General features: G+C 42.1%; 3 protein-coding genes across 11 annotated transcripts; all 3 read left to right on the top strand.

Annotated features, from left to right (window-relative positions):
- Positions 1-1363: 1363 nt before the first annotated feature.
- Positions 1364-4459, top strand: phospho2 (phosphatase, orphan 2). Of its 3 annotated transcripts, none has more exons than XM_017715538.2 (2): positions 1364-1665; positions 2675-4459. In XM_017715538.2, exon 2 carries the CDS (start codon positions 2681-2683, stop codon positions 3404-3406), a length of 726 nt encoding a protein of 241 aa, XP_017571027.1. In that variant the 5' UTR covers positions 1364-1665; positions 2675-2680; the 3' UTR covers positions 3407-4459. The 3 variants fall into 3 exon arrangements, with proteins under 3 accessions (XP_017571027.1, XP_017571028.1, XP_017571026.1); XM_017715539.2 differs by having other exon boundaries at positions 1365-1638; XM_017715537.2 differs by having other exon boundaries at positions 1367-1858.
- Positions 4460-5789: 1330 nt separating this feature from the next.
- Positions 5790-15290, top strand: LOC108438039 (kelch-like protein 23). 5 transcript variants are annotated; one of them, XR_005129713.1, is made up of 7 exons: positions 5790-5901; positions 7247-8155; positions 9748-10071; positions 10781-10933; positions 11678-11897; positions 14936-15004; positions 15227-15290. XR_005129713.1 is itself a non-coding variant. In XM_017715543.2 (6 exons), the coding sequence occupies exons 3-6, from the start codon at positions 7255-7257 to the stop codon at positions 11986-11988; spliced, it is 1689 nt and encodes a 562-aa protein (XP_017571032.1). In that variant the 5' UTR covers positions 5813-5901; positions 6908-6973; positions 7247-7254; the 3' UTR covers positions 11989-12262. The 5 variants fall into 5 exon arrangements, 4 of the variants coding, with proteins under 4 accessions (XP_017571029.1, XP_037390893.1, XP_017571032.1 ...); XM_017715543.2 differs by lacking the exons at positions 14936-15004; positions 15227-15290 and adding an exon at positions 6908-6973 and having other exon boundaries at positions 5813-5901; positions 11678-12262; XM_017715540.2 differs by lacking the exons at positions 14936-15004; positions 15227-15290 and having other exon boundaries at positions 11678-12262.
- On the top strand, positions 14092-23791 carry ssb (small RNA binding exonuclease protection factor La). 3 transcript variants are annotated; one of them, XM_017715545.2, is made up of 13 exons: positions 14198-14213; positions 14305-14484; positions 14936-15004; positions 15227-15330; positions 15442-15616; positions 16154-16261; positions 17002-17105; positions 17845-17916; positions 18131-18173; positions 18261-18398; positions 18872-19064; positions 21492-21623; positions 22634-23791. In XM_017715545.2, exons 3-13 carry the CDS (start codon positions 14948-14950, stop codon positions 22726-22728), a joined length of 1221 nt encoding a protein of 406 aa, XP_017571034.1. In that variant the 5' UTR covers positions 14198-14213; positions 14305-14484; positions 14936-14947; the 3' UTR covers positions 22729-23791. The 3 variants fall into 3 exon arrangements, with proteins under 3 accessions (XP_017571033.1, XP_017571035.1, XP_017571034.1); XM_017715544.2 differs by lacking the exon at positions 14305-14484 and having other exon boundaries at positions 14092-14213; XM_017715546.2 differs by lacking the exon at positions 14305-14484 and having other exon boundaries at positions 14148-14205.
- The last annotated feature ends 1960 nt before the right edge of the window (positions 23792-25751 follow it).

The raw sequence follows: 25751 nt of genomic DNA, 5'->3' as shown, positions 1-25751 counted from the left end.
GTTACTGCCGCCGAGTGAAGACTGAGCGGCGAGCTCATCGCCTGGTCGCACTTCTCAGGTCATGAACAAGCCTTTTTAAACTCCGATAGCTCCAGTTTAAAAGCTCTTATCAATATAACAGCAGAGTTAAAATGCTTTGCTGTCCAGTGTTCAATAAATTATTGCGTTCTTTTACATTTAAAATGTTTTATAAGCCGATTTTGCTCGGGAGCGCCCTCTAGCGTTGGAGAAACCCGGACGACGTTGCGGTGTTCTGTCAGTTCTCTGGTGAAGCCAATCCAGCTCGAATAGAGCTTTAGAAGGGAACTTATCCGGAACCAGTTAGCAGACTTAAAAACTACGGACATAGATTAGGATAAAGTCACTCCTACATGTTCCGCCAGAACCGCAGATTATGTCGATAATTACTGTTCCTCCTCTGGTAAAACGACCAAATGGGGCTTTGGAGCAGAATAAACAGTTTTACAGTACTAACACAACTTGTTTAATTACCCGTGTTGGAGAGGGCCGTCCACATGGCCGGTCAATTCATGCAGTGAAGTTACAAATTAAGAAACAGAGATAAGAAGTAAACACACAACTCGTGAAGTGAAACTTTATTAGTCCCACAAACGGGAAATTCCACCTCCGCATTTAACCCATCCGTGAAGTGAAACACCACATACACACTAGCGAATAGACACACACACAGTCTAGGGGGCAGGGGGCACACTAGCCCGGAGCGGTGGGCAGCCCTGTCCACGGCACCCAGGGAGCAGTTGGGGATTAGGCGTCTTGCTCAAGGACACCTCAGTCATGTGCTGTCGGCTCTGGGGATCAAACCGGTGACTTTCCAGTCACAGGGCCAGGTTCCTGACCTCCGGCCTACAACTGCCCCCACGACTGTGACCCTTAATGTGAAGCTTGCGTTAATACTTCTACTGAACAAGACTCCAACAGGTGTAAACTCCGAGTAGAGACCCCCAAATATTAACTGTGGCACGATTTCTGGAAACAACTTCAGGAAACCGAAACCTGAACAACCATCAAACTCCAGGAACGAACGTGCCGTGCTGGTCAATTAAAGTGCTGTCTATTAAAGATCTTCACCTCTTTTATTGTTCACTATATTACAAACTTTTTTTTTTTTTTTTCTCAGCAGGTTAGTGTTGTGTAGACTCTGTGTTGAGTTGTAGGTATTTTTCTACTTGTTGTATTTGTTTAGGTCTCAATGCACAGATAACTTCAGGTAGCAATTTAGAGCAAAGCTCTTTAAAATTATGTCGACCTTTATTAACATGAGATATTCTGAAGTAATGACAAGCACTTTTGTAAGTCGCTTTGGATAAGAGCGTCTGCTAAATGCCATAAATGTAAATGTAAATGTCAACCAGTTCAGCCAGCTTCAGCTGGCCAGTCGAGTTGTTTGCTTGGTCAGTAGGTGGAGAAGTAGAGAAGTATGCGTTTCTTCATAACTCCGGTTTAGTCGCGCGTTTAATCAGTACCGCTTCATATAAAACAGCCCAGTTCTCCCCGTCGAGAGTTGAACTACCTACTTCTGCGATGCCGCATCCTGTCTGTAGGGGGCAGTAGAAGAGCTTAATCTTTAAGCGAGCTGCCGGTTGGTCTTCCGAGAAGACGCTGTGTGGGCCTGAGCTGGTGAGCGCTGGTCTGGCCGCCCCTCTGGTCAGTGTTGTCGTTGGTGCTCGGCTCTCGGTCGAGCCGCGGTCGCCAGCTCGCTGACGGCATGGATACGTTTCTAAAGTACTCCGTGTAGACGCTGAACGGCCGGCGGTGCAGATGGTTGATGTAAACAGTGAGCTAGCTACGCTAAGCTAAGCTAAGCTAACGTCCTCCTCGGTCTGGGAAGGGAGAAGAGGTGATTCGTGTAGCGCTAGCTAGAACATTTGGTTCTCCATGTAACAGTAACTCGAGCACCGGACCGGACGTGCCTTTGTTCTGAGTGTAGAGAGGGGAGAGGGGAGAGGGGTGGTGGGGACGGATATCGCTGATTTAACTAACCCTAATCGGGTTCTCTCAGCCCGCGTCCTCCGCGCTGTCGGGCACCAGGTCCTCCAGCTCCTGGGAGGCGATGCTTCTCATCACAGTGAAAGGCCAGTGTTACCGTTACTGGACCGCGGAGATGAGGCGCGTTTGAGGCGGTTATCGAGCATCGACTGCCTGCACATCTACCTGTACTACCATAGTTTCCACAAGTGTCCTAATTTCCTCCTGTGTAGCCTGAACTGACAGCATTCCCCAGTTTCAGGAAAAATCATGACGTTAATACGTGTGACGTGAAAATCAAATGACGTAAAAGGATTAAAAACAACTTTACAAATGAGCTACCTGCAAAAAAAAATACATTAGAGATAAACTGAAGAAACATCCTGTATGTGCAGAATTTCATATTTTCTTGCCTTGTAGTCGTGTGTCGTATCCTGTGTGTTCTCAGTGGTACGGCAAACTCGGGGCACATTCTCTGTGTAGTTGAGATGTAAAGGCACATCTTGGTATAAAGTGCCAGTTTTTTTCCTGTGAATCCAACACAGAAACTTTAGCTGAGTGTGCAGAGCTCCACCTGCTTTAGCTGCTGTTAGGAATGAACTCCAAATGATTGGCTTTATTGTAACAAACCTAGAGCTTTAAATGTGTAGCAGGTTTGATTTACTGCCTTTCCCGTATGTGTGTCCAGGTCAAGATGAAGACGTTGGTTGTGTTCGACTTTGATCACACGCTGGTGGACGATAACAGCGATACATGGGTGGTCCGCTGCGCTCCAGAGCAGAGTTTGCCAGCCTGGCTGAAGGCCTCCTATGAGAAAGGACACTGGACGGAGTACATGGGTCGCGTTTTGTCTTACCTCAGAGACCAGTCCGTCTACCCGGACGCAATCAGATCGGTTCTGGAAACGATTCCCTTCACAGACGGAATGGTAGAGCTGCTGACTTTCATTTCGCAGAACAAGCGCAATATAGACTGCATTATAGTGTCTGATTCCAACACACTCTTTATAGACTGGATTTTAGAGGTGCGTGGAGTGAAGAGTGCCGTCGACAGTGTGTTTACAAATCCTGCTAGCATTGAGAATGGTGGGTACATAGGAGTTCAGTGCTTCCATTCACACCAGTGTGAGAACTGTCCAGTTAACCTGTGCAAACAGAAAGTTTTGAGTGACTTTAGAGAAAGTCAGGCCAGCTCTGGTGTCCACTACCAGGCCGTATGTTATATTGGAGATGGAGGAAATGATTTTTGTCCCATAAAGGTTTTGAAAGAGACGGATCTAGTGATGCCACGTAAAGGTTACACACTGGAAAAACTGCTGTCCAAGGCCAGGCATGAAAATAAAGCACTCAAGCCCCAAATTGCGCCCTGGAGCAGTGGAAGTGAAATTCAGCAGCAGTTGCTTGACCTCATCCAGCAGTAATCTGACCTTTTAATTATGTAAAGATGGTGATCTATAACAGTTTAAAAGAGATGTGACATTTTATATATATAATGTAGTGATGGAGCTACACCAATACCCTGTTGAACCATAGCCATTTTATAGGGCCTTATTTACAAAATATGAAGAAAAGGACTAGGATTTTTATTCATATAGTCATGCCTTATGCCACTTTCTGTAAACTTTAACAGTGGCGGTTTATCGATCTCCATATTTCGAGCTTTACAGAACGTTGGCAAACATCTTGTTCAGCTGTAGCACAACAAGCTTTTTCCAGGATTAAAAAACTTGAGTTAATGAAGGAAAATTAGAAAAACAAATCAGAGTGCACTTTTTTTTCTTGTCATGTGCTGTAACATCAGCATAGTGTTGAGGACGTGTTGTTTCTAACTAGCCTCATTTTGGTTAGCTACAACAAAAGTGTCCAAATCAGAAACGTAGCTACAGTAGCATCAATTGTCAACATCGTGAAGACCTTGTCCTGGCGTGAATGGCTCAGTTAAGCCAATGAAAGGGTAATATATGAATTTGTTTTATAAAACAGGCTGAAGTTTTATTTCATAGACACTTTTTACCTTGTTTACCCAACTAGCCTGGTTTGTTTGAGAAGACCTGCTTACCTGATTTGGAAGCGGATGTCAGTGGAAAGTGGTAACAGTATTCCTAATAGCTCTGTACTTCCTTCAGCTGAGTGACTTATAACCACACTGTGGGTTCCTTTGATCAACTGTTATCAGCACTAATTTGTACAGTGTTTAACAGTACTTATGGGGCATTTTGATCATATAATGTAAGAATCTGTCATTTTTAAGAAAACATTGCTGTTTGTGTGTATTGACTGAAGGTCAGTGAGTGGTAATCTCAGGGATAAATCTATTGATGGACTCAGTGAACAAGTGTAATGATGCTCATTAACATGTGACGGCATAAATGAAGCCGTTGCATTAAAAGTAGTTTGTGTTGTTCAGAGTCCATTGTTGTGCTAACGTAACACCATTGCACTCTTTGTCATTAAAATACTACACCTGAATTATAGTTTGTTTACTTTTCTCGTTCGTTATTGTGGTACGGAGAAGCTGGAAATGTTACATATACTGAACTGTGATTTGTTAAGAGCTTCTTTTAAAAGGGTATTTAAAACTCAATTTATTGAAATGTAAGCAAAATGATTCGCAGTGCTTTGCTGTGAAATGCTCCGTTCTGAGGAAACTAGTCAGAATAATTCACTACAGTGGTGACGGGAACCAGACGTCCAATGCAGCTAATGCTTATAAAAGCAACTTGACAGAAAGGGCAGCATGCCTATCTTATAACTGCCACATGTTCTGAGTACAATATGCTTTATACAGTATATAACACAGAGGAAGTGAAGTGCATATGGGCCTTTTATGATCTTTAGCATCATAATGTTAATATTGCTAGAATATTTAACCAAGAATATGTGCAACCCCTAATCTGTTGACCTTGGCCTGGCTGCGAAATCCCGTCGCTGCAGTGTAAAAGTCTTCCAGAGTGGTCTCTTTTCAGTGGTGGTGATGTGATGTCTACAAGCAGGGTTTATCAGGGCTGTTTGGTAAATTTAATTGGAACCTAATCCAAGGGATTTCTATATTAATGTAATCTGATAACCTCCCGTTACGTTGGGGTTAATTGTCTTTCATTAAAGATGCACAAATAAAGGCTTTTTTGGACAATTATGTAGATTTAATAGTGATAGTGGTTGGATAGTCCACACATTTAAGGCCATACATAATCTTGCCCCCCCTTATCTGTCAAATCTTCTCCAAATCGCAACTTCTACTCGCTCGCTCAGATCCTCCTCTTCCATTCATCTCTCTGTACCTTCTGCTCGTCTGACTACCATGGGGTGCAGAGCTTTCAGCCACTCTGCTCCCAAACTCTGGAACTCCCTCCCACCTGACATCCGTAACATTGACTCTTTTCCTCTTTTCCAATCCAGTCTTAAAACTCACCTGTTCAAATTAGCCTACTCTCTCTGTTTTTTATTATTATTTTTTTTTATATATAACCCTACATTTTGTACAGTGTCCTTGAGTGTCCAGAAAGGCGCTTTTAAATTAAATTTATTATTATTATTAGTGTAGTGGGTAACACCTCTGCCTTCTACACTGTAGACTGGGGTTCAATCCCCCACCTGGGCAAACACCCTACACTATACCAGTAAGAGTCTTTGGGCAAGACTCCCAACACCACCTTGGCCTTCCTGTGTAAAAATGATCAAATTGTAAGTCGCTCTGGATATAAGCGTCAGCCAAATGCCATACATGTAAATGTACATTTAAGAAGTGGTGGAGTTCTCCTTTAAGTATGAACTGTTAGCCAATCACAGCGCAGGAAGGCAGGACATGCCGGAATACGGGTGGGGAAAACATCGCTACCCAAATTACACCGTTTGCGCGGTGGAGATGCAGAAACCCCGTCAGAGAGCGTTTGATTCACGGTCTGGAGATAACACGGTAGGCGTATGGACCTGAGCTGTCTGGTCGTATTTAAGTCTCCCAGGTTATGCGGGATGTTAATTTGGTCAAATCGTTGAGCGGCTCTGTCCTTAATGTAAACTGAGCGCTCAGGAATGTAGTTAATCAGCGGAAACCAGCTCGGTGTTAGGCTGCATGCAGGGCGCTTTAACATGTTGTTTGGGGCATTTTTTACGATTATCGTCTTCATTTCTTTCACTTATGCTGCCGTAGAAACGTGATAGCCAGCGATGACGTTACAGGGGCTGAAATCCAATCGGTCCGCGTTGCGCTCATATTCAGACAGTCAGCGCGTCAGCATGACGTAGAGGCTAGCGCTCCTGAAGGGGAAGAGGAACGTTTCCCTCTCATCACAGTTCCTCCAGTCAAAATGGAGAAAATGGAGCAGCAGTCTGAATGATGGTGTTAGCTAATGCTGGCACGTGCTTTGTGATGACACTGTGTGTTGATAAATGAATAAACCTATGAATCATAAGCCACGTGCTGACCCACACTTGGTGAAGGCTTTGGCTCTGATTGTCACAAATGACAGACAGCCCTTGCAGTTTATCTTTTCAACAGGTTCAGTCTATAAACTTTGAAGGGTACCATGACCGTATCTGGTAATGACAGCATTTGAGAAGCAGTGATGGGTCTCACACTTCAATGCTTTGAAATCTCTGAGCAGGTTCATGAAGGGTTCTGAGGTGTCGCTTCCACCAGCTACTGGTTCAGTGCTTGCAGTGGGGTGGCCAACACTGGACTCTGCTTTCTCATAAAAAAAATAAAATTGCACGGATGATCATTTGATACATCAATTTGAAGATGGCAATTCAGTTGGATCAGTTTTGGAATGTTGGAATCAAATATTCTCACTATAATATATATTAATAAAAATATATAGTAACAGTCTATAGTCTTCATTGACAAATTAAGATACTTGGGCTACTCCTAAATGAATTATTTTCTGTGTTATGCTTTGGATGCTGTATGCTAATGAGTGCAGGCCTATTAAAGGAGAATTCAACAGAACTTTGACACTTGACTGGTGAAGGATGTGTCTTTTGAGGGTGTAAGTGAATCATCTACTATTGTCATTATATCACTATTTCAGGGTGACAAGCAGCAGCACATGAACACCAACATTATGATTTTCTCTTAAAGTTCTTTTGCTTTTAACAAAAAAAACATCTTAAAGTGCAGCTTTTGTTGAAAAGTAACTTTAAAAGATAATACATTGACAAAAGAAGACAAACATTAGATGTGCGGTGCACATACACGTATTCTATTGTAATGACCCTGTTTTATGGCCTTGCAAACAACTAATAACTGTGTTTTTTTTTAGGGTCAGAAATGTCAAGTCAAGATCAGGGGAGTTACAGTTATGATTTCTGTGACCCATCACACCCAACGGAGCTGCTCGATGCTCTTAGGAATTTTCGGGCCGAGGGCCTGTTCACAGATGTCACCTTACTGAGTGAGTCTGGATGTGTTTTTCTCTGCCATCGGATGGTGCTGGCAGCCCGGAGTCCCTTCTTTCGAGCCATGTTCACCGCAGACATGCGGGAGAAGAGGGATGAGTGTGTGCGCTTGCCAGGCATGGACAGCGAGGTTTTGGGTGCAGTTATTGACTTTATTTACACTTCAAAAGTCACTGTAACTCAAGGCAACGTGGAAAGACTGATAGAAGCATCCAGTCTGCTGCAGCTGGGGTCAGTGAAGCAGGCATGTGAGGCCTTTCTGATCCGCCTGCTGGATGTGGTTAACTGCTTGGGCATGCAGGCTTTTGCTGAGTTGCATATGTGTACACAACTGGAAATGGAGGGAAGGAGAACCATTCTGTCCAGGTTTGAGGAGCTTGTAGATCAAGAGGAGTTTAAGGAGCTAAGTTCTGAACGGCTAAGAGATGTGCTGTCACTGCCGAACCTCATGCGGAAAGAACAGACTATGCTAGATGCGCTGGTGCGCTGGGTTAGACATGATGGCCAAGCCAGGTTAAAACACACTCAGGAATTAATGTATTGTTTGCATTTGAAATTAGATGAGCTAAGCTTTAATGCTGATCACAACTTATGGGACAATTACTTATTCGCAGATTCAACAACCTTTCGTGCCCTGTTTGCACACATGCTAAAGCCTAGCTTAAACACTACCCATGTGACTAGCAAAAAGCCAGCTTCCAGTATGTATGTCATTGGTGGGTACCACTGGCGCCCCCTAGCGGAGGTCCATGCCTGGGATCTGCAGACCAGAGGTGGGTAGAGTAGCCTAAAACTTATATTCAAGTTAAAGTGTTGTTGCATCAGTGAAAAAAATCACCTGTCCTAGTTGTAGTCTAACAAACAGGAACTTAAGCTGAAACTTATCAGGCCCAAAATTCCTGGAGTGCAGCATATCAGCATAGGAGCTTATGGTTGTTAAGTATTGTCGTCTGAGAAAATACATGCCCCTTCCAGTTATAAACTCCAAACTTCTTAAGAGCTCTACCTATCGTGTAGGTCCACTATATCGGTGTACATTTGCTGACTGTAACTCATCTGTTGATGCACAGTGTATCAGCCTCCTCTACCCCATTCACCATTGGTCCGTTTTTCACCACAGGACCCCTGTTTAACAAATGTTATTTGGGTGCTTGGACCATTCTTGGCACTGGAGCATTCATGACACTGACATGGTAGTAATGTGTTCAGTGTTTGTACTAATGTTCACGACTTGCTTCACGCGAGTCAGGGTGGAGTTGCGAGTTCCTAGAGTGCTATTCTGAGTCTCTGGTCCGAGTCTTCAGTCTTGGGTTTAGCTGTTCAGTCTTGTATTGAGTATTATACAGAACCTGCTAAATATCGGCTAAATTAGTTCACAACTAAAGCTAAGCTTGGCCTCTTTCCTTTAAACACCACATTACTGCGCGTAGTGCTAAATTCTTTCCGACTAAAAGTTTTTCTGTATCAAAAGTCTTGTTATTTGAAGTCGTATCAAACATGACTAATGAAAGGAATTCTTACTAACAGTTGTTCTGGCAGTTTGTGCTACCCATCAAGTAGTCGAGTATGTGCGTATTATTAGTACAGCATACTTACTTAGCGTTTGCAATTTTTATTGTGTTTTTAATGTTAATCCAGTACAGACTTAGGCTGTCAAAATAGCCTACTTATTCTTTTTCTGATCATCATTTTCTAATATGGAGATTTATCAGAATATCCCAACTGTACATTTCAATAGCATTTTCTGGTCAGATTATTTAGGTGATCATATATGTATGCCCAGTGATTTGTAGAGGGAGTGCTTATGGAAGTGTTTCCCAAGATTAGGGCAGCCCAGTTATGTTGAGCGGAGAGAAATATGGTATGATATATTAGTCACTGAATTGTCATTGGAGTATGATTCACAGTGTATACTTAGTACATGCTTAATTATGTCAATATCCAATGTCTAATTGGAGATTTAGATTTCCTGAATCTTTAAGTTTGTTTCTGAGTCAAATGGTGAGACTGTTAATCTCAAGGACAAGTTGACTTGTGAGTCAGGTCAGTGTGTGATGTCCATCTCTCAACTGAGGTCAAAAAGTGACCATTGGCATCCGTTGATGGCTGAGCACCAGCAAGGTGGACCTACAAAGGAAGGGGTTTGGGTTTCTAATAATACTCTTTATTTATTTAGCACTTTCCAGCTCAAAGTGCATTACAGACAGGTGATGAAGCTTAATGTACAGGAGAAATCAAGAAAAATATGGTCGATCACTGTACTTAGGGAAGTACAAATCCATCAAATTTTCACATCTACACATCACAAAATGTACAAGTTGCTGAGTAAAAGTAACTAGTTATTACCCACTTCTGTCCCTGCCAGACTCCTGGGTGCAGGGACAGGACATGCCTGACCACACCAGAGAAAGCTACAGCGTGACTCAGCTGGGTGCAGATGTTTATGTTACTGGTGGATACCACACCGACACCACAGAGGCTCTGGACGCCGTGTGGGTTTATAACGGGGACAGAGATACATGGACACTTGGCACTCCCATGCTGTGGGCACGGTATTATCACTGCTATATAGCTCTGCATGGATGTGTTTATGTGATGGGAGGGTATAGAGGAGGTGCTCCCACTGCAGACACAGAGTTCTTCGACCCTCTAAAGAGGAAATGGGTTCCTCTAGCCAGAATGGTGCAAGGTAGGCTGACAAACATATCTATACTGAGGGCTGGGCTATATGGCCAAATATCTTGACATGATAATTCAATGTTAGTAGTAAATGATGATTATTAAAGGCATGTCCTAATTTTCCGTTTTAAAGTGAACCTGAACTCAAAATGTGTCCTAGTCATAGTCATAGTAAGCGTAATCCATTTTTCTTTCTGCCTGCCTCTGAACACCATCTGACGTTTGGTTGTGTCACAGGCTCCCCTCAGTTGTGGAGATCTGTACGAGCACAGTAGCCAGAACAACCCAAAAAAATCCCATTGTTTTCTGTTTTATTTCAGCCAGAAACAACACTAGAAACAATTCAAGAGATTTTTGTCAGAATTTCTCAATGATTTATGCTTTTGAAACTGTAATTCAGCCTTCAGCTTTGAGGTTTCATGTCTCTACTCAATTAAAGAGATAGGAGCCTGGTCTTGAGTGCCTAAAAATAACTGCTCTAGCGACATTGCCAAGGTGGCTGCTGAGTGGACAGACTTTCCTATATGGACTTTGGTTTAATGCTATATATGGTAAGTAAAGCTTAAACATATCCAGTAACAAATCCAGAAGTTGTTAGTGGGCTGCCTGCCAGCCGTGGGGCACTAAGTAGCTGCTTATGTCGCTTATTAGGTAGAGCTGGCACTAATAATGTTATACCCAAGTGTGGTGTCATTCACTGTCATTTTCTTCTGTTGTAGGTGTGGGCAACGCCACTGTATGTGCTTTATACGACACCATCTATGTCATTGGTGGACACTATGGTTTTAAAGGGGCCTGCACTCATGAAAAGATTCAGATGTATCGAACAGATCTGAACGCATGGAGCATTGCAACTACCTGTCCTCACCCAGGTCCTTTTCTCTGTTTTAAGATTTCAGTGATGAATCACCACCGGTATTGTAACTGAGTTAAGAGCATATTCACACCTACCTCGTTTAGTGTGGACCCCTGAATCTTTTCAGTTCAGTCCATTTTGAAAAGAATGGACACTCCCGCCGTACTAGGTGGACTTTAATTAACCGTGATGCAGGAGAAGCTGCGGGTCTTAATTCGCTTCCAAATGAACTCTGGTTCAGTTCGCTGCTGGTAAGAATTCATTTTCGTGATGGTCCACACCAAACAAGGGAATTCAACCTAGAGCGTGCTTTTCTGTTTCTTCTAGCAGCACGTCAGTGCAGTACGGTCCACATAGTCTGTTTTAAAGTCTAACTTTTCACAGGCTGACTTTTCTAAGTGAAAACAAGTTAAGGCATCCTCCACACTTCTGCACATTTACTGCACAATTACTGTTTATTTACTTAATTTCACATATTTGCATAAAATGTGGCTTGAGCAAAAGTTACAGCACCTTTTTATATTTTGTGTAAAACTCAGCAAATAAATAGAAATGGTGCAATACAATTTGCAGAAAAATACCATATTAATTTGTTCCATGCGAAGGTGCATTAGCTTTTTTTTCCATTTAGAAAATCGACAAAATATGCCATATGACCAGTGACGTTCAAACTGTTGCTTATGACTGAAAATGTCTGCTAAATAAAAACAAAAGTTAGCAAGTTTATTTATTTATTTTGTATTGTTCATGTCTCCCACAGAATATGGTCTGTCCTCCGTGACCTTGAATAATTGCCTTTACCTGTTTGGGGGACAGAACGCCACAGTGGACTGCTACGACCCAGGGAAGAATGAATGGAGAGAACTTTCTGAAATGAAGGAGAGAAGGATGGAGTGCAGTGCTGTGGTCATTAACGGTTGTGTTTATGTAACTGGTGGTTACTCCCTCTCCAAAGGTGCATACCTAGACACGATCGAAAGGTATGATCCTGACACAGACACATGGGAGATCATTGGAAATCTTCCAATCCCAACACGTTCTCATGGCTGTGTGTGTTTGTACAGTGTGTAACATGTACGCTACTATCATAATGTACAAATCACTTTTATAGCCCAGGGTGTAAGGAAGGTGTACGGCAGCTATCCATTGGAGACTTTTTGTGCCAATAAGCAATGAGCTCCTGAAAAACGCCATATTTTAAAATGTGTTTATTTGTAATAATCCTAATGAAGGCCATTGATACAGTATTTTAGACTTGAATGTGACTGTTTAAAAATTGCATCCCTTTTATGTTTATGTATATCTGTCCAAAGACCATCACTCAAGTAAAGCACAAAGGAAAGCATGTGTCTAAAAGTGGTCACTTATGTTTCTATAGAAAACAAATTTCTGACAGCGCTAGAATTTTGTAGTGTATTTTACAGTATGCGCAATAACTAAAATGCACAAAAAGCAGTTAGAAAGACATCCTTTCAGATTTGCACATTATGTTTTATTGATGACTAGAGAATGTGAAAAATAAAAATTAATGTGGAACATGGAATACTTATTATACACGTAGATTCAATTAGTTTATACATGTAGTTATATACACTCAATATTTTAAACTCGGAAGTATAATGTGTGCTTTGTTTTGTTGTTTAGAGTGGACTTTTGTATGATATTATAATCTTAAGGAATTTTAAGTTTCAGGCGTAGATTACTTTAATTGTCACAAATCAAATCAAATCAAATTTATTTGTATATATTTGTATATATATGTTTTTACAACGGATGTTGTCACAAAGCAGCTTTACAGAATTTCAGAAAAGACAAAGTTTTAACAGGACTGTAAGAATGTACAGAAACCCCCTGGTGGGCAAGCCAGGGGCAACAGTGGCAAGGAGAACCTCCCTCAGAGCTGAGGAAGAAACCTTGGGAGGAACCAGGCTCACCAGGGGGGACCCGTCCTCCTCTGGTCAAACTACCTACAAGTGATTATATTACTAATATTATCAGCAGTAATATTGGTATTAGGAATAACTAGGAGTCTATGAGAACATCAGTGTAGGGTGGGCAGCTCGTCCAAGGCAGGTGGTGGCAGCTGGGGCGTGGGCAGCTGGTCTGAAGTGGGTAGCAGGAGGGCTCGACAGTCAGTCGACCTTCAGTGTCAATAACACTTCAATAACACTTTTTTATCGTTTACATTGTCGATGAAATCTTTCAAACAGCAGGACAGTTGTATGATAATTATTCATAGCAAATGATTACATGTATGATTACATGTAAATATTAATTATATTGCAGGGTTTATGCCAAATTCAGTGTTTCAAGCATATTTATGAGGTCTCAAATATAGTTGTGGTTATGATGGTTGCAAAATAAAATACAGTTTAACAGACACTGAATCTGTGTTGTCATCTGTTAGCATGGAACTGTACATACCTGGTAATGACAGTTTCTGGGCCTCATGGTTTACCTGTAACACTGTCTGTCTGTCTGTCTGTCTGTCTGTCTATCTATTAGCTGTGGTCTCACAGCTGTTAACTGTAAACCTTTCACATTCTCCAGTTCTTGTGCACTAGTAGGTAACAGTAATCAGCTGTATGTTTGGATTGCACCCCCCCAGCAATATTGGCCAGTACAGCCTTCTCATATTAACATCCAGAGTACTGATTTCATGCACCGACATTTAAAAAGGCTATAAAGAACGGATGATTAGCACAATCAACCAGCATATGGCCTGTATAGGCAAAAATAAATGATCTTGAATGTGCCATTTATTGCACTGAGAAGTCAAATTCAGGAAAAGAGTATGCATTGGGCACAAGCATGCTGTAAAAATCGCTGTGCCGTTGGTGTTTACTATTATAAAATTCTTAAAAATTCAGCATTTGTGGCAAATAAATACACGTGCTCAGATATCTAATGGTTTGTTATTATTGAGTAGTTTGAGTTCATTTAACAGCATCTTGATTACCTGCCTGTGCACAAACAAACAAACAATAAATAAATTGTATATGCAGGACCAAAACAGATGTGTTGGTTTGGCTCAGTGTTTTTACCAAACATTTCAATTAGAATCAAATTAAATTACATTCAAAGATCAGGTTGACTGGTATAGTTTGTCAGTACTGCTAGTAAAACAATAAAAAAAAAAAAACACTCTACGAACTCCATGTCCCAGGGTGCATCAGTGGCTCTACGGATGACGTATTTAAAACAGGGACTCGCACAGATTCATGGGAAACGTCGCTCTAGCCCCGTGAGTGAGAAGCGGTTCGCCTAAGAGCAGCGCAGAGCAGCGAGGTGTGAAAGTAAGAGTCGTGATTTTGAAATGTTGTTGTTGTTGATGATGAGGTTGAGATTTCTGTATGTGCTGAGATGTGTGTCCGAGGTTCTGTGCAGGACCGAGCAGGTTGTGGGGGTTGCAGGCCGCTGTATGTGTGGTCCACATGTGGCGTGGGAAGCTCGTGTCACGTTAGGGCTTGTAGATCCGGCTGCACTTCACACGTCCATGCCTTCCCGCTGTAACGCGCTTCGTTCAGCCTCTGGAAAACATCAGCATGTGCAGTAAACACGACCCGGGTCAGTGAAGTTGCTCTAGCGGCAGCTACAGGTTTGGAGCCCACCTTAGAGCAGCCTGGCCCAGAGGAACTTAACTAGGTTAGCTGTGGGTCCAGCTGTGCTGTGGGTCCAGCTGTGCTGTGGCTCGGCCAGGACAGATCACTTTGAATGGTGTCCTGTCTCCTTACAGGGCCGATCGGATGGTTGTCCCTGACCTGGAGACAGTTACAGTGAGCTGTGTAGCGTTAGCTACCTGGCTAACTAACATGGTCTCGCATTCTTCTCTGCAGGAAGTAGCTTTACCTGAGTTCATGATTCGATGTAAAATGAACACGTGTGCTCCTTTACTGGCCTTGGAAAGCGATTTAATAAGAAATAGGAGGTCGAGAACTTGCTGTTCTTTAGGCGAACAGGTGTTGCGTTTGCTCTTCTCCTTTGTGTAGGGCTTACCTAAGTTATTTCTTCTCTCCAGTCAGCATTAGAGATGGCAGAAGAACAAGAAGTCTCTCCCCTGGAGAAGAAGGTGGCAGAACAGATAGAGGTAAGAATATCCAGCCTTCTTCTATGGTCTGTAGGCCAGTGGCTCCCAGCCCAATCTTCAGGGACCACAAGGCGGGACACAATTTTTGCTCCAACCCAATTCGCGAAATGTAGGAATGAAGGAAAAATGTGGACCACCCTGAAGGGCCCCTTGGACCAGTTTTGGAACCACTGCTGTACGCTGTAGCGTTTGTCTCACAGTTGTCCTCTGTTGCTCTTCTAGTACTATTTTGGAGACCATAATCTCCCTCGAGACAGGTTCCTGAAGGAGCAGATGCAGCTGGATGATGGCTGGATCGCCCTGGAGACGATGCTCAAGTTTAACAGGCAAGTACAGCCATGCTAGGGCTTTCCATGCTGACCGAAATTGACCTTGCAGTTAAGTCGTTGACCTGTGACGCTCTCATGTGCCCTTCTCACACCGCTTTGTCATCACAGGCTGAAAAGTTTGACTTCAGATGCTGCGGTTATAGTCAGGTCGCTACAGAAATCCAAAACAGGGCTGCTGGAGATCAGCGAGGACCAAACCAAGATCAGACGATGCCCAAGCAAACCTCTCCCTGAGCACAATGAGGAGTACAGGGACGCCCTCAAACACAAGTCTATATACATGGTGGGTGTGCATTGTGAACGATGGCACTAGGAGTGTAAATTGTAACTAAAAAGAAATCAAAATGAGTGATTTCAGGCTTCTGCTCACCAAATACTGCCTTTAGGAGGTAGTGGCAGACTGTTGGCGTCGTTGATGAATTTTGGGTATTACAGAGGGGAAAAAATAAACCATTCAGAATAAAATTTCTTCGTTAAGACTGGCATAAGTTAAGGCTACTATAACTGAGTAGTCTGATTGTTGTTTTCTATTTTATGTAATATTTTGTTAAATGTTATTCTTTGTGAACTTAAAACAAGGAATATAAGTGTATATAGATCTGAATCTCTGTGTTATTGAAGGAACTAATCAATCTTTTAAAATTGTTGTGCTTCTAGATGGCACCGTAAGGATAGTTCTAATTCTTTCTCTTTGTTATTAATGCAAATAAAAGGCACTGTGTAAAATCTTGTGCTTTTTCAAATTCTAATGGCAGGCTTTAGCATCACCTCAGACGGACCGCCGGGTGTTTCTGATATTAAGTTAATTATCCTTCCACAGAAAGGCTTTCCTTTGGACACGACCCTGGATGAGATTAAAGACTGGCTTGCTGATAAAGGAAATGTGGAGAACATTCAAATGAGGAAGGGTCTACAGAAGACTTTCAAAGTAAGACTACCAAAGCTGCCAATGGTTTTTCAGTTTTGAAGGGTAGTTCCACAGATTCTACCAAGCACCTTATCAGTCTGCTGTTGAGTAAACGGAGTAATTCAAAGTCACAGGGTGGGTTGTAAGATGGTGCTTACATAGAAACCAACAGATGTTTCTGCACAGTGGTTATGGGGACCAGAGGTCAATATAGTTTAGAATGAGCAGTGACCCTGTGTGTGATTTTTATGTGTAATGTTCGTAATGCCAATAAATGGGAAGAGATGACCCAAATGGTGGGTATATATCCACACATTTGGTCATCTCTTCCAGTGCATTAGGCAAACAAGGAAAAGGAAAGTTGCCAAGGCATTTGTTAGCAATGCACGCTGCAGTGCTGCCTCATCTCTAGAGCTGTTACGTTTTTGAATAAGTGGCATTGGGAATCGCCAGGCGTGGTAACATTCACATTCAGTTCCAATAGACGTGGTTTTAAAGGCTTTGTGCACCTTAAATACGTTTTTCCCGGATGAAAATGTTTACTGCGTGTGTGTGTGTGTGTGTGTGTGTGTGTGTGTGTGAGATGGATCAAGATGTGCAGCTTTGATTGAGTAGAGATGGCTTTCTTGTCAACAAATAATGCGCCGTTTGTGTATAATGCTGTAAGTTCCTCTGGAGTGGTGCATTGTGCATCAAACCATATGAGGTAATGTTTAATAAGATGTCATTTTTTAAAAGGTTTTTTTTTCCCTCTTCTGCAGGGCTCCATCTTTGCAGTACTGGAGTCAGAAGATGCTGCCAAGGCCTTTGTCGCTAGAGACGATGTTAAGCAGTTCAAAGGAAATGACATGATCGTTCTGATGAAGTATGTAACGGTCATTGGACAAGAAGCGTTCTGGACTGAATTGTAACGTCTTTTTTCAATTTCCCAGGACTCATTAGGGTTACTTTGGATTGCCTGGCTGGCAGGTTTGTCTGTTGCTTTGCTGGGAGAACATGTTTTTAGAGCAATAGAGGAATGACCTGCATAAATCTCCAGGACATTTTTCCCTGTGGGCTTTTCACTGAAAGGAGGAGTGAAAGAACTATGTAAACCCAGTCCATAGGACGGAGGTGGCCTGTTTAATTCCTGTATGGTCACCACTCTGCGCTGTGTATTATGTTCCCTTTGAGAACACAGAATTTGAAGGCTGTAATTATGTTTCTTACCTAAAACTGCTGTTAATCTAGACATTAACAATTAACAGGCATGATCAAGGTGAGACTGGAGAATTGATTAGTGCTTCATTTATTGTTGATCTTCAGTGCTGTTGTCTGAAAGACCCCTTCATTGGTCAACACAGCCAAAGCAGTCATGCTGCTGGTGGAATTTGTATATCACAGTTTAACTAATTTGAGAACTTTTGCACAGTACTTCATTGTAACTGGAAGGCTGTGATGCAAAATTCTGATTTTCTTTGACTTTGTTGTCAGAGGTAGGGATGCTCAGTGATATTGGAGTCATATCGTTATCGCCAGAGGTTTGCTAAAGTGATTAATATCGTCATTGCATTAGTTACTTAATGATCACTACAGTCAAATTGACCTTTTCTCTTTTTATCAAGGGACGACTACTTTGCTAAGAAGGCAGACAGTAGAAAGCAGAGCCGTGCAGACGCGAAGGCTAAAGCCAGGAGGTGAGAAACTCAATAAATCAAACTGAAATTGAGTGTGAAAGTAATGCTGAGCTCTTCATTGATCAGGCTGATCATCAGTTATTTGTAGAGGTTTCACATTATATGGCACTAAGCTTGTACTGTAACCGTATAATGTGTCCTGTTGCTTGTTTATCTCAGTTTATTTGTGGAGAGTATATGACCGCTGACTCATTTGTGAAAATGTGTATTTCAGTGAGAAAGAAGAAAAGCAAAAACAGGCTGAAGAGGAAGAGATGGTGAGTAGGGTTTTATTTATTGTTAAAAATGGAAGACACAGGCATTTTTTGAATGTGTTGGGCTTAATATTTATTTGCTTACTTTAGAAATCTCTGGATGAGCAGAGAGGTTGTTTGCTGAAGTTTTCTGGTGACCTGGGTCAGACTTCTCGCGAGGACTTCCATGAAATCTTCTCTGAGCATGCCCAAATCAAGTGGATTGATTTCACAAGAGGAGCCAAAGAGGTGAGGCCTGTTGTCAGTGAATAGTTTTCATTTTGGGCATCTTCTTAATCCAGTTTTTGTCCCTCCACCAAGTTTAAAGTTAGCATCAAGTTTTGGGTCTCTATTTCTGGCAATATACTATAATAGGGTGATGAAATGAGGAAAAAATGTTTGAAATATTCAAAACGGTTAAACTTGAAAGGAAAGGAGATTTGATGAGGGCAATCCGTTTTGCCAGCACTGACTTTGTGGCTATGTATCTCTAGATAAATAGTGAAATGGGAAGACTTAGTTAGCCAACGTTGGCAAGCTTGTATCTTTTGGAAGTCTTTGTGAGGCCCATGTTGTAGGGTACAGTAAATAATAACTCAAACTACTCAAAGATTTCCACATCTGGCTTTGACCAAATTCAAGCCTGAGCTCTAAAGTTAATGTGTGTTTCTGATGTTCAAGATTAGTTTGTGTTTGCTCACAGCTTGTCTTTGTAAATCCAGGGCACCATCTTGTTCCGCTCAAATGCTAAAGAGGCCCTACAGAAGGCCCAGGAGGCTGCAGGAGGTGCAGAGCTGAAAGTTAAAGACAAAGCGGTTCAGTGGGAGGTGCTGGAAGGAGATGTGGAGATGGAGACACTGAAGAAGATTATAGAGAGCCAACAGGAGTCATTGAATAAACGTAAAGGAGGAAAAGGTATTTCACACTGGAGTAATATATTTTTACATCACTCCAGGTTTGATGTGTAAATCTGTATTTATAGCAATCCCAGTACTAGTTTTTGTCTATATTGTGCATCCCTAGTCAAGCAAGTATAGATTCTTTTTTGATGACTATTTAATTTTTCACTGTGTGGGTGGAAATAAAATGGTTTTTCAGCCAAAATAAATAATTTTCCACTCCAATGTTGTAGGTCAGCCTAGACGGATCAGTGAAAACTTTACTTCTTTAGTTTAGGTCTTGAGCTACAACTCTAATGTTACTTAAAAAAAAAACTGCGTTACAACAACACAAATAGCCCAAATCTTTTCTGTAACTTCACTCAATACACTCAGGCCACATCCAGATCTTCAGTATGGCCACACTGGCTTGCTGAAGTGGTTTAGAAAAATATGATTTCAGACAATACCAGGGCTCGTATTCACAGAACAGGACGTACACTGTATTGGCAAAAGTATTCGCTCGTCTTCCTTCACACACATATGAACTTGAACGTCCCGTTCTTAATCCATAGGGTTTAATATGATGTCGGCCCACCCTTTGCAGCTATAACAGCTTCAACTCTTCTGAGAAGGCTTTCCACAAGGGTTAGGAGTGTTTATGGGAATTTTTGACCGTTCTTCCAGAAACGCATTTGTGAGGTCAGACGCTGATGGACGAGAAGGTCTGGCTCACAGTCTCCGCTCTGATTCATCCCAAAGGTGTTCTGTAGGGTTGAGGTCAGGACTCTGTGCAGGCCAGTCAAGTTCTTCCACACCAAACTGGCTCATCCGTGTCTTTATGGACCTGCTTTGTGCACTGGTGGTCAGTCATGCTGGAACAGGAAGGGGCCGTCCCCAAACTGTTCCCACAAGGTTGGGAGCATGAAATTTTCCAAAATCTCTTGGTCTGATGAAGAATTAAAAGAATTTCACTGGAACTAAGGGGCCGAGCCCAACTCCTTTCTGTTCTGGCAATTGCCAAACCCAGATTCATCCATTGGATTGCCAGACAGAGAAGTGTGATTGGTCACTTCAGAGAACACGTCTCCACTGCTCTAGAGTCCAGTGGCGGCGCTTTACTCCACTGCAGTTGAAACTTTGCATAGCACTTGATGTGAGATTGAATGCAGCTGCTCGGCCATGGAAAACCATTCCATGAAGCTCTCTATGCACTGTTACTGAGCTGATCTGAAGGCCACATGACATTTGGAGGTCTGTAGTGATTGACTCTGCAGAAAGTCGGTGACCTCTGCACACTATGCCCCTCAGCATCCGCTGACCCCGCTCTGTCATTTTATGTGGCCGACCACTTCGTGGCTGAGTTGCTGTCGTTCACAACCGCTTCCACTTTGTTATAATCCCACTGACAGTGGACTGTGGAATATTTAGTAAGTGAGGAAATTTCCTGACTGGACTTGCTGCACAGGTGGCGTCCGATCACGGTACCACGCTGGAATTCACTGAGCTCCTGAGAGCGACCCATTCTTTCACTAATGTCTGTAGAAGCAGTCTGCAGGCCTAGGGGCTCGGCTTTATACACCTGTGGCCATGGAAGTGATTGGAACACCTGAATTCAGTGATTTGGATGGGGGAGTGAATACTTTTGGCAATATAGTGTATCTTGTATCGTATTTCTCCATATTTGGATGGTCACTGTTAAATACTGATCAGCATTTCTACTCCTGACGTGTTTTCTGAATGCAGACTCTTTGATCTAAAGTGGCTGTCTGCAGTTTTGTTCATGTCCATAGTTTGTGGTAAGTCATATCATGTACTGAAACACGTCAGGTCTGTGTAACCTTGACAAAGGCCAGTGGGTTAGATCATAAAGCAGGATAACAAGCCAAAAGTTGCAGATTGAGCAGTAGGAAAGTTCTTTAGCTCTTTTGTTAAGACAGGCTTGTTTTGTGGCCCAAGTTATTAGGCTAACCGAGAAATCCCACCTTGGAAGGAAATATCCTCTTGATGCGGTTTGAAAAGTTTTGGTCATGTGTTTTTACAGAAACTGTTTGAGCTGACTACATCAGGATTCTCTCCAAAGCATTTAAGTAAGAAAAAACCTGCAAAGGGTTTGTTAGCAAAAGACAGCTGTTTGCTAATTCTTTGAGCATATTTGTCTTCAGCACTGTTTCGTGTTTTACCTAAACAATGATTTGACTGCTGTCTTTTTGGCCACAGGTGGTTTAAGCATCTTAAAAGGGTTGAGTACCGATGAGTGTTGACATCACAACAAGGGACTGAAATGCTTGACATATGATTGGCATGAATATTTACATGTGATGTTTTCCTCTAAATAAACCTGCTTAGTCCTTAATATGTTTATGAAGCTATAGCAAACATATTTTTATGCAAGTGAAATAAAGTGGGGATCAGGTGCCTTATGTTACTGTGTGGATCATGTTTGCTTGGTCTGTGTTCATAGGAGGCCACCGGGGTCGTGGCCGAGGCCGGGGCGGCCGTAGGGATAGAGGTGGGAGAGAGCAGGTGCAGTTCCGGGGCAAAAGAACCAAATTTGACAGTGATGATGAAGACGGAGGTCGTGATGGAGATGCAGGTAAGGAGAGAATGCCAGCACAGTCCCACTTTAAAAGTATTCCCTTAGACCTGCTGTGCTTGGAGAGGCCCTGTCCAAATCACTTTTTGATGGAACATGCAGCTGGTCAGTGTTTTACGTTCTTAATGTACTCAAATGCTTAGAAAAGTGTATAGAAATGTGATTTGTGATATTATGTCACCCCTGGTCTGCTGTGATACAGCTTGTTGCTGTTCTTTTGCTATTTAATTGTTACATTCTGTTGTTTTATTTCTGTTGCTTGAGCTGGGACTGTGCAGTAAATTGTGTTTTATTGTCATCACTGAGTATTTGAGACGCATGTCATTAAGGGCTGTGATGACTGATGAAACTCTCATACACAATGTGCAGGCTGGTGGGAATGTTTGAAATGTTAGACCCCTGCTCTTACAAGGACAGCAAGTGACTTCACCATTTGGCTAAACAGCCTGTTAAACATGGATGTGCACAGCTCAAAAGCAGCATATAGAATGCCCTGACATTTCATAGCATTTCATAGCATTTTTAGCAGTCCAGTAGCTTTTGATGTTTCATAAGAGGAGTGTTTCACATCAGTGTCTTTACTGACAATTTACTGTCTAGTGGTTACAGACTGTAAGTATAAGACCAAAGCGGTATTTGGTCTTTGCGATTTGCTGCTGTCTCGCTGCCAGTCCTCCCCTTTAGTACGTTTCACAGTAATAATGTTTCAGTGGCAGAGATAAAGCACATAAAAACCCTGCTAGATTCCCAGTGGCAATCACCTCATCACTTATCTCCTAATTTGCTCAATGCGGAATTACAGAGCACAAAATGTGCTTGCCGTCCTGATGCACGTAGCAAAATTGAATGGTTGGTGCCTTTCGTGTGATTGTGTGGTCATAATATCCAACAACTTTATCAAACATTGTTTTATGTCCATATCATGCAGTCCTAGTTCTAGTTTTTTTTATGTATCTAGCTCAGTTTAAATACAGGAATGAGGAGTTGACTGACTTCTCTCATTTTCACAGATATCACTGGTCCAAAGAAGAGAGCTCTTGAGTCCAACGGGAAAGACGCTGAAGCACCAGCACCTAAACAGGCAAAGGAAGAGAGTGGTTCATAAACAGGGAGTTGCAGCTCTACTGCATTTGTACTGTAGATGTTCTCCTGTAAACAAGCAAAAAGCCCAGACTATTTCACTGTCCACCGCTAGCCACTAACTTGAAGCCTTCAATCTAATCCTGAAGGAGCCTCATGGAGAACTCGTACTGAACTGGATCTGGGGACTGAACGTAATCCTGTTGTAAAAGGCTCAATAGTCACTGAATCTTACATTTTTATTTAATTTTTTTATAACCCTCTCTATTATGCGATGTTTATTTCTTTGTCTAAGCTCTTCCCATAACTTACACACTTGATGCCTCAGGAGGGTTTTGCCATCTTAGTTATGTTCACAAATGGATGAGGGATTTTCTGGCATCTTTTAAGTCTAGCTTTGATTTTCTGAATGGAAGGCTTGGTCCAGCCTGATGATCATATTGCCTTGTGATAAGGTAATGACCTTATACAGTACCTGAACAAAATACGCAATTTTTGAGTCAATGATTAGTTTAGAATTTCAATCTGGTAAATGTTACTTGCCAACAAGTCCTAATTCATGCCTTTGTGTTTGAAATGCAGCAAAAAAACAGTCTTTCAAGTTGTCTGTTTTACTCTTACAGCCATGTTCTCGGTGTATATCTTGGCATCTGTTGTGTTGAAATTCCTAGGAATTGATTACAGCAGTGCTAAAGCCCATGTTACTTGCACCTGTCAGGGGAGCACAAATCTGGTCCTGGAGGGCTCGTGTCCAGCGCAGTTTGGTGATCTACCTGCTCCAACAAATGGGGTTGTGCACCGCTGATCTAAGTAGTATGAATTAGTTTTTATTGACTAGAACAAGCCAGTAAATGGTGGTCTTTTTTTTTTTTTTTTTATTATTATTCAATGTGCTCATACTCAATAATCATGTGACTGAAGCTACTCCCTAAAAAGTGTTATTTTAATTCATCTTGGTTTGTACAAGCCCCTCTGAGGATTTCCATCATAAGGCACTCAGATTTTCTTTATTATGTTGTTTTTCATGGGTGATATATTTAGATTGTTTCATACATTCAGTTTCAATAAAATGCAGAAAATGAATTGGTCCAAATTGTATCCTTTGTTTATCTGCTTGTTGTTGTTGTTTGTCTACACTCACTTGTATTGTAGCCAGTAGATGGCAGCATTGTTACATGTGGTCAGTATTTTAATGTGCATAATGAATACATACTGGAATGTCACCTTGTGAATGAGCGTCTCCAGCGTATTGTAGGGGTTCCCCCTTTTTCCATGAAGAGCATTAAAGTTTATACTATAGAGTGTCGGACAAAAATGAAATGTTGGTGTGCGAATATGTTTTGGGTTTGTATGACCATTTTGAAGATATGACACTGCCTGGTAGAATATTTGCAGAAACGAGAATAAGGATCATCTTCAGCATATGCCTTTAGATGGAAGGATGTCCTTCTGTGAGCGAGAACACTGGACAGTAAGTGTATGTATTCACAAAACTAACCCCCACCAAACTGTTCACAATCTGATGTTTGTGGTGTTGTGTATTGTTGGTTTCATAGATATTCTGCTGTGATCATTTAACTGATAGCTGTGTTGCTACAAAATTGATTATTTAAAATCGTGTTCAGTGTGAGTGTTTTAAAAGGCGATGGTGATGGACGTTAGTAAATGTAATGTGTTACACTGCTTAGAACCGTTTTCCAATCTTATCAGCTAAAGACAGGTGTGGCTGCAGGTTTTCATTCTCAACAAGCCAGAGCAAACCTCATTTTACTTGTCGAATCAATTGCCCAGCCTTCAAATAACCGTGTGCTCCTTGAAGGAATACAAGCCTGTAGTCACACCAGGCCCTTTGCAGATGCATTCTGTGATTTGGTTTAAAATACAGGGGATGGAAGTCCTCACAGTGTTCCCACTGAGACTGAAACATGTCCTTGGGAAGGTTCCCATGTAGCTCAGGATCTAGAGCCTCCCAGCTTCACAGCAATTAGTGCCGTGTGAGTTGTGATCAATATTTCTGAATCGGGTAATGGCTTGAGGAGCCGTGGCAATAGGAGGTGAGCTGGGTGTAGATGAATGAGGAGGGCAGGAGCAGTGTGATAACGCAGGGGTTAATGTCTTTAGCACAGTGTTGTAGGATTCTTGACTGTTGAGTAGATCTTCTGCCTGATTAAGTGTCTAAGAGCTGAAGAGGGCTACGCTTGTGTGTCTGCGTCTGTATACTGGGTCCTCAGATGTGTGCGGGAGAGAAAATTGCAATGTCCTCTGCTGAAGGTCAGGAAGAGAATTAGTACAGCCTGAACGTGAGCGATCTGTCTAAGAAAGGCCCAAAAGCTCAGGAGCGAGGATCACGACTGCAGATTAGAGCAGTAGTGGAGCTCCTTTCCTAAAGCTGTCTCCTCTCCACGCAGGGCTAACATGTTGACTCACTCTTTTTCCTCTCTCTGTTCTGAAACACTGTGAATCTCCACTGGGGGTTTGTTGTCTGGGAAAGCACATGTCCCAAACGTCCATCAAACACCAGCAGTCTACACAAAATGCTCCAAAACAAACCAAAAAGTACATAGAGAAATAAAATATCTTCCAGCAAACACATTTTACACCACTAACCGGCAATATATCTAAACAAGACAATACACCAAACACCAACACTATACACAAAACACCAACACTATACACCAAACACTAACATTAACCACCAAATACCTCTAACCAGCACTATTATATACCAAACACCAGTGTTCTTCACTAAACCCCATCATTCTCCATTAACTTTCTCTAACCAATAATATTATACACCAAGCACCACGGTCCTCCATCATCACTCTTTAATCAGAAGACTGATGGGGAAATTATAAGTCAGTAGAATGTTGGTGTTTGGAGGAAAATAATAATGTTGGTTAGAGAGTGTTGTTTGTAGGACAGTATTTAACAGAGATTAATGGTGTTAGGTGGTGAATGATGGTGTTTGGTGGAGAATGATAGTGTTTGGTGGAGAATGATAGTGTTTGGTGGTGAATGATGGTGTTTGGTGGAGACTGATAGTGTTTG

Source organism: Pygocentrus nattereri, chromosome 26 (genome assembly GCF_015220715.1).
Source record: "Pygocentrus nattereri isolate fPygNat1 chromosome 26, fPygNat1.pri, whole genome shotgun sequence".
Classification (NCBI taxonomy): Eukaryota; Metazoa; Chordata; class Actinopteri; order Characiformes; family Serrasalmidae; genus Pygocentrus; species Pygocentrus nattereri.
The sequence above is the reverse complement of the archived record's forward strand: the minus strand, read 5'-3'. Positions and strand labels throughout refer to the sequence as shown.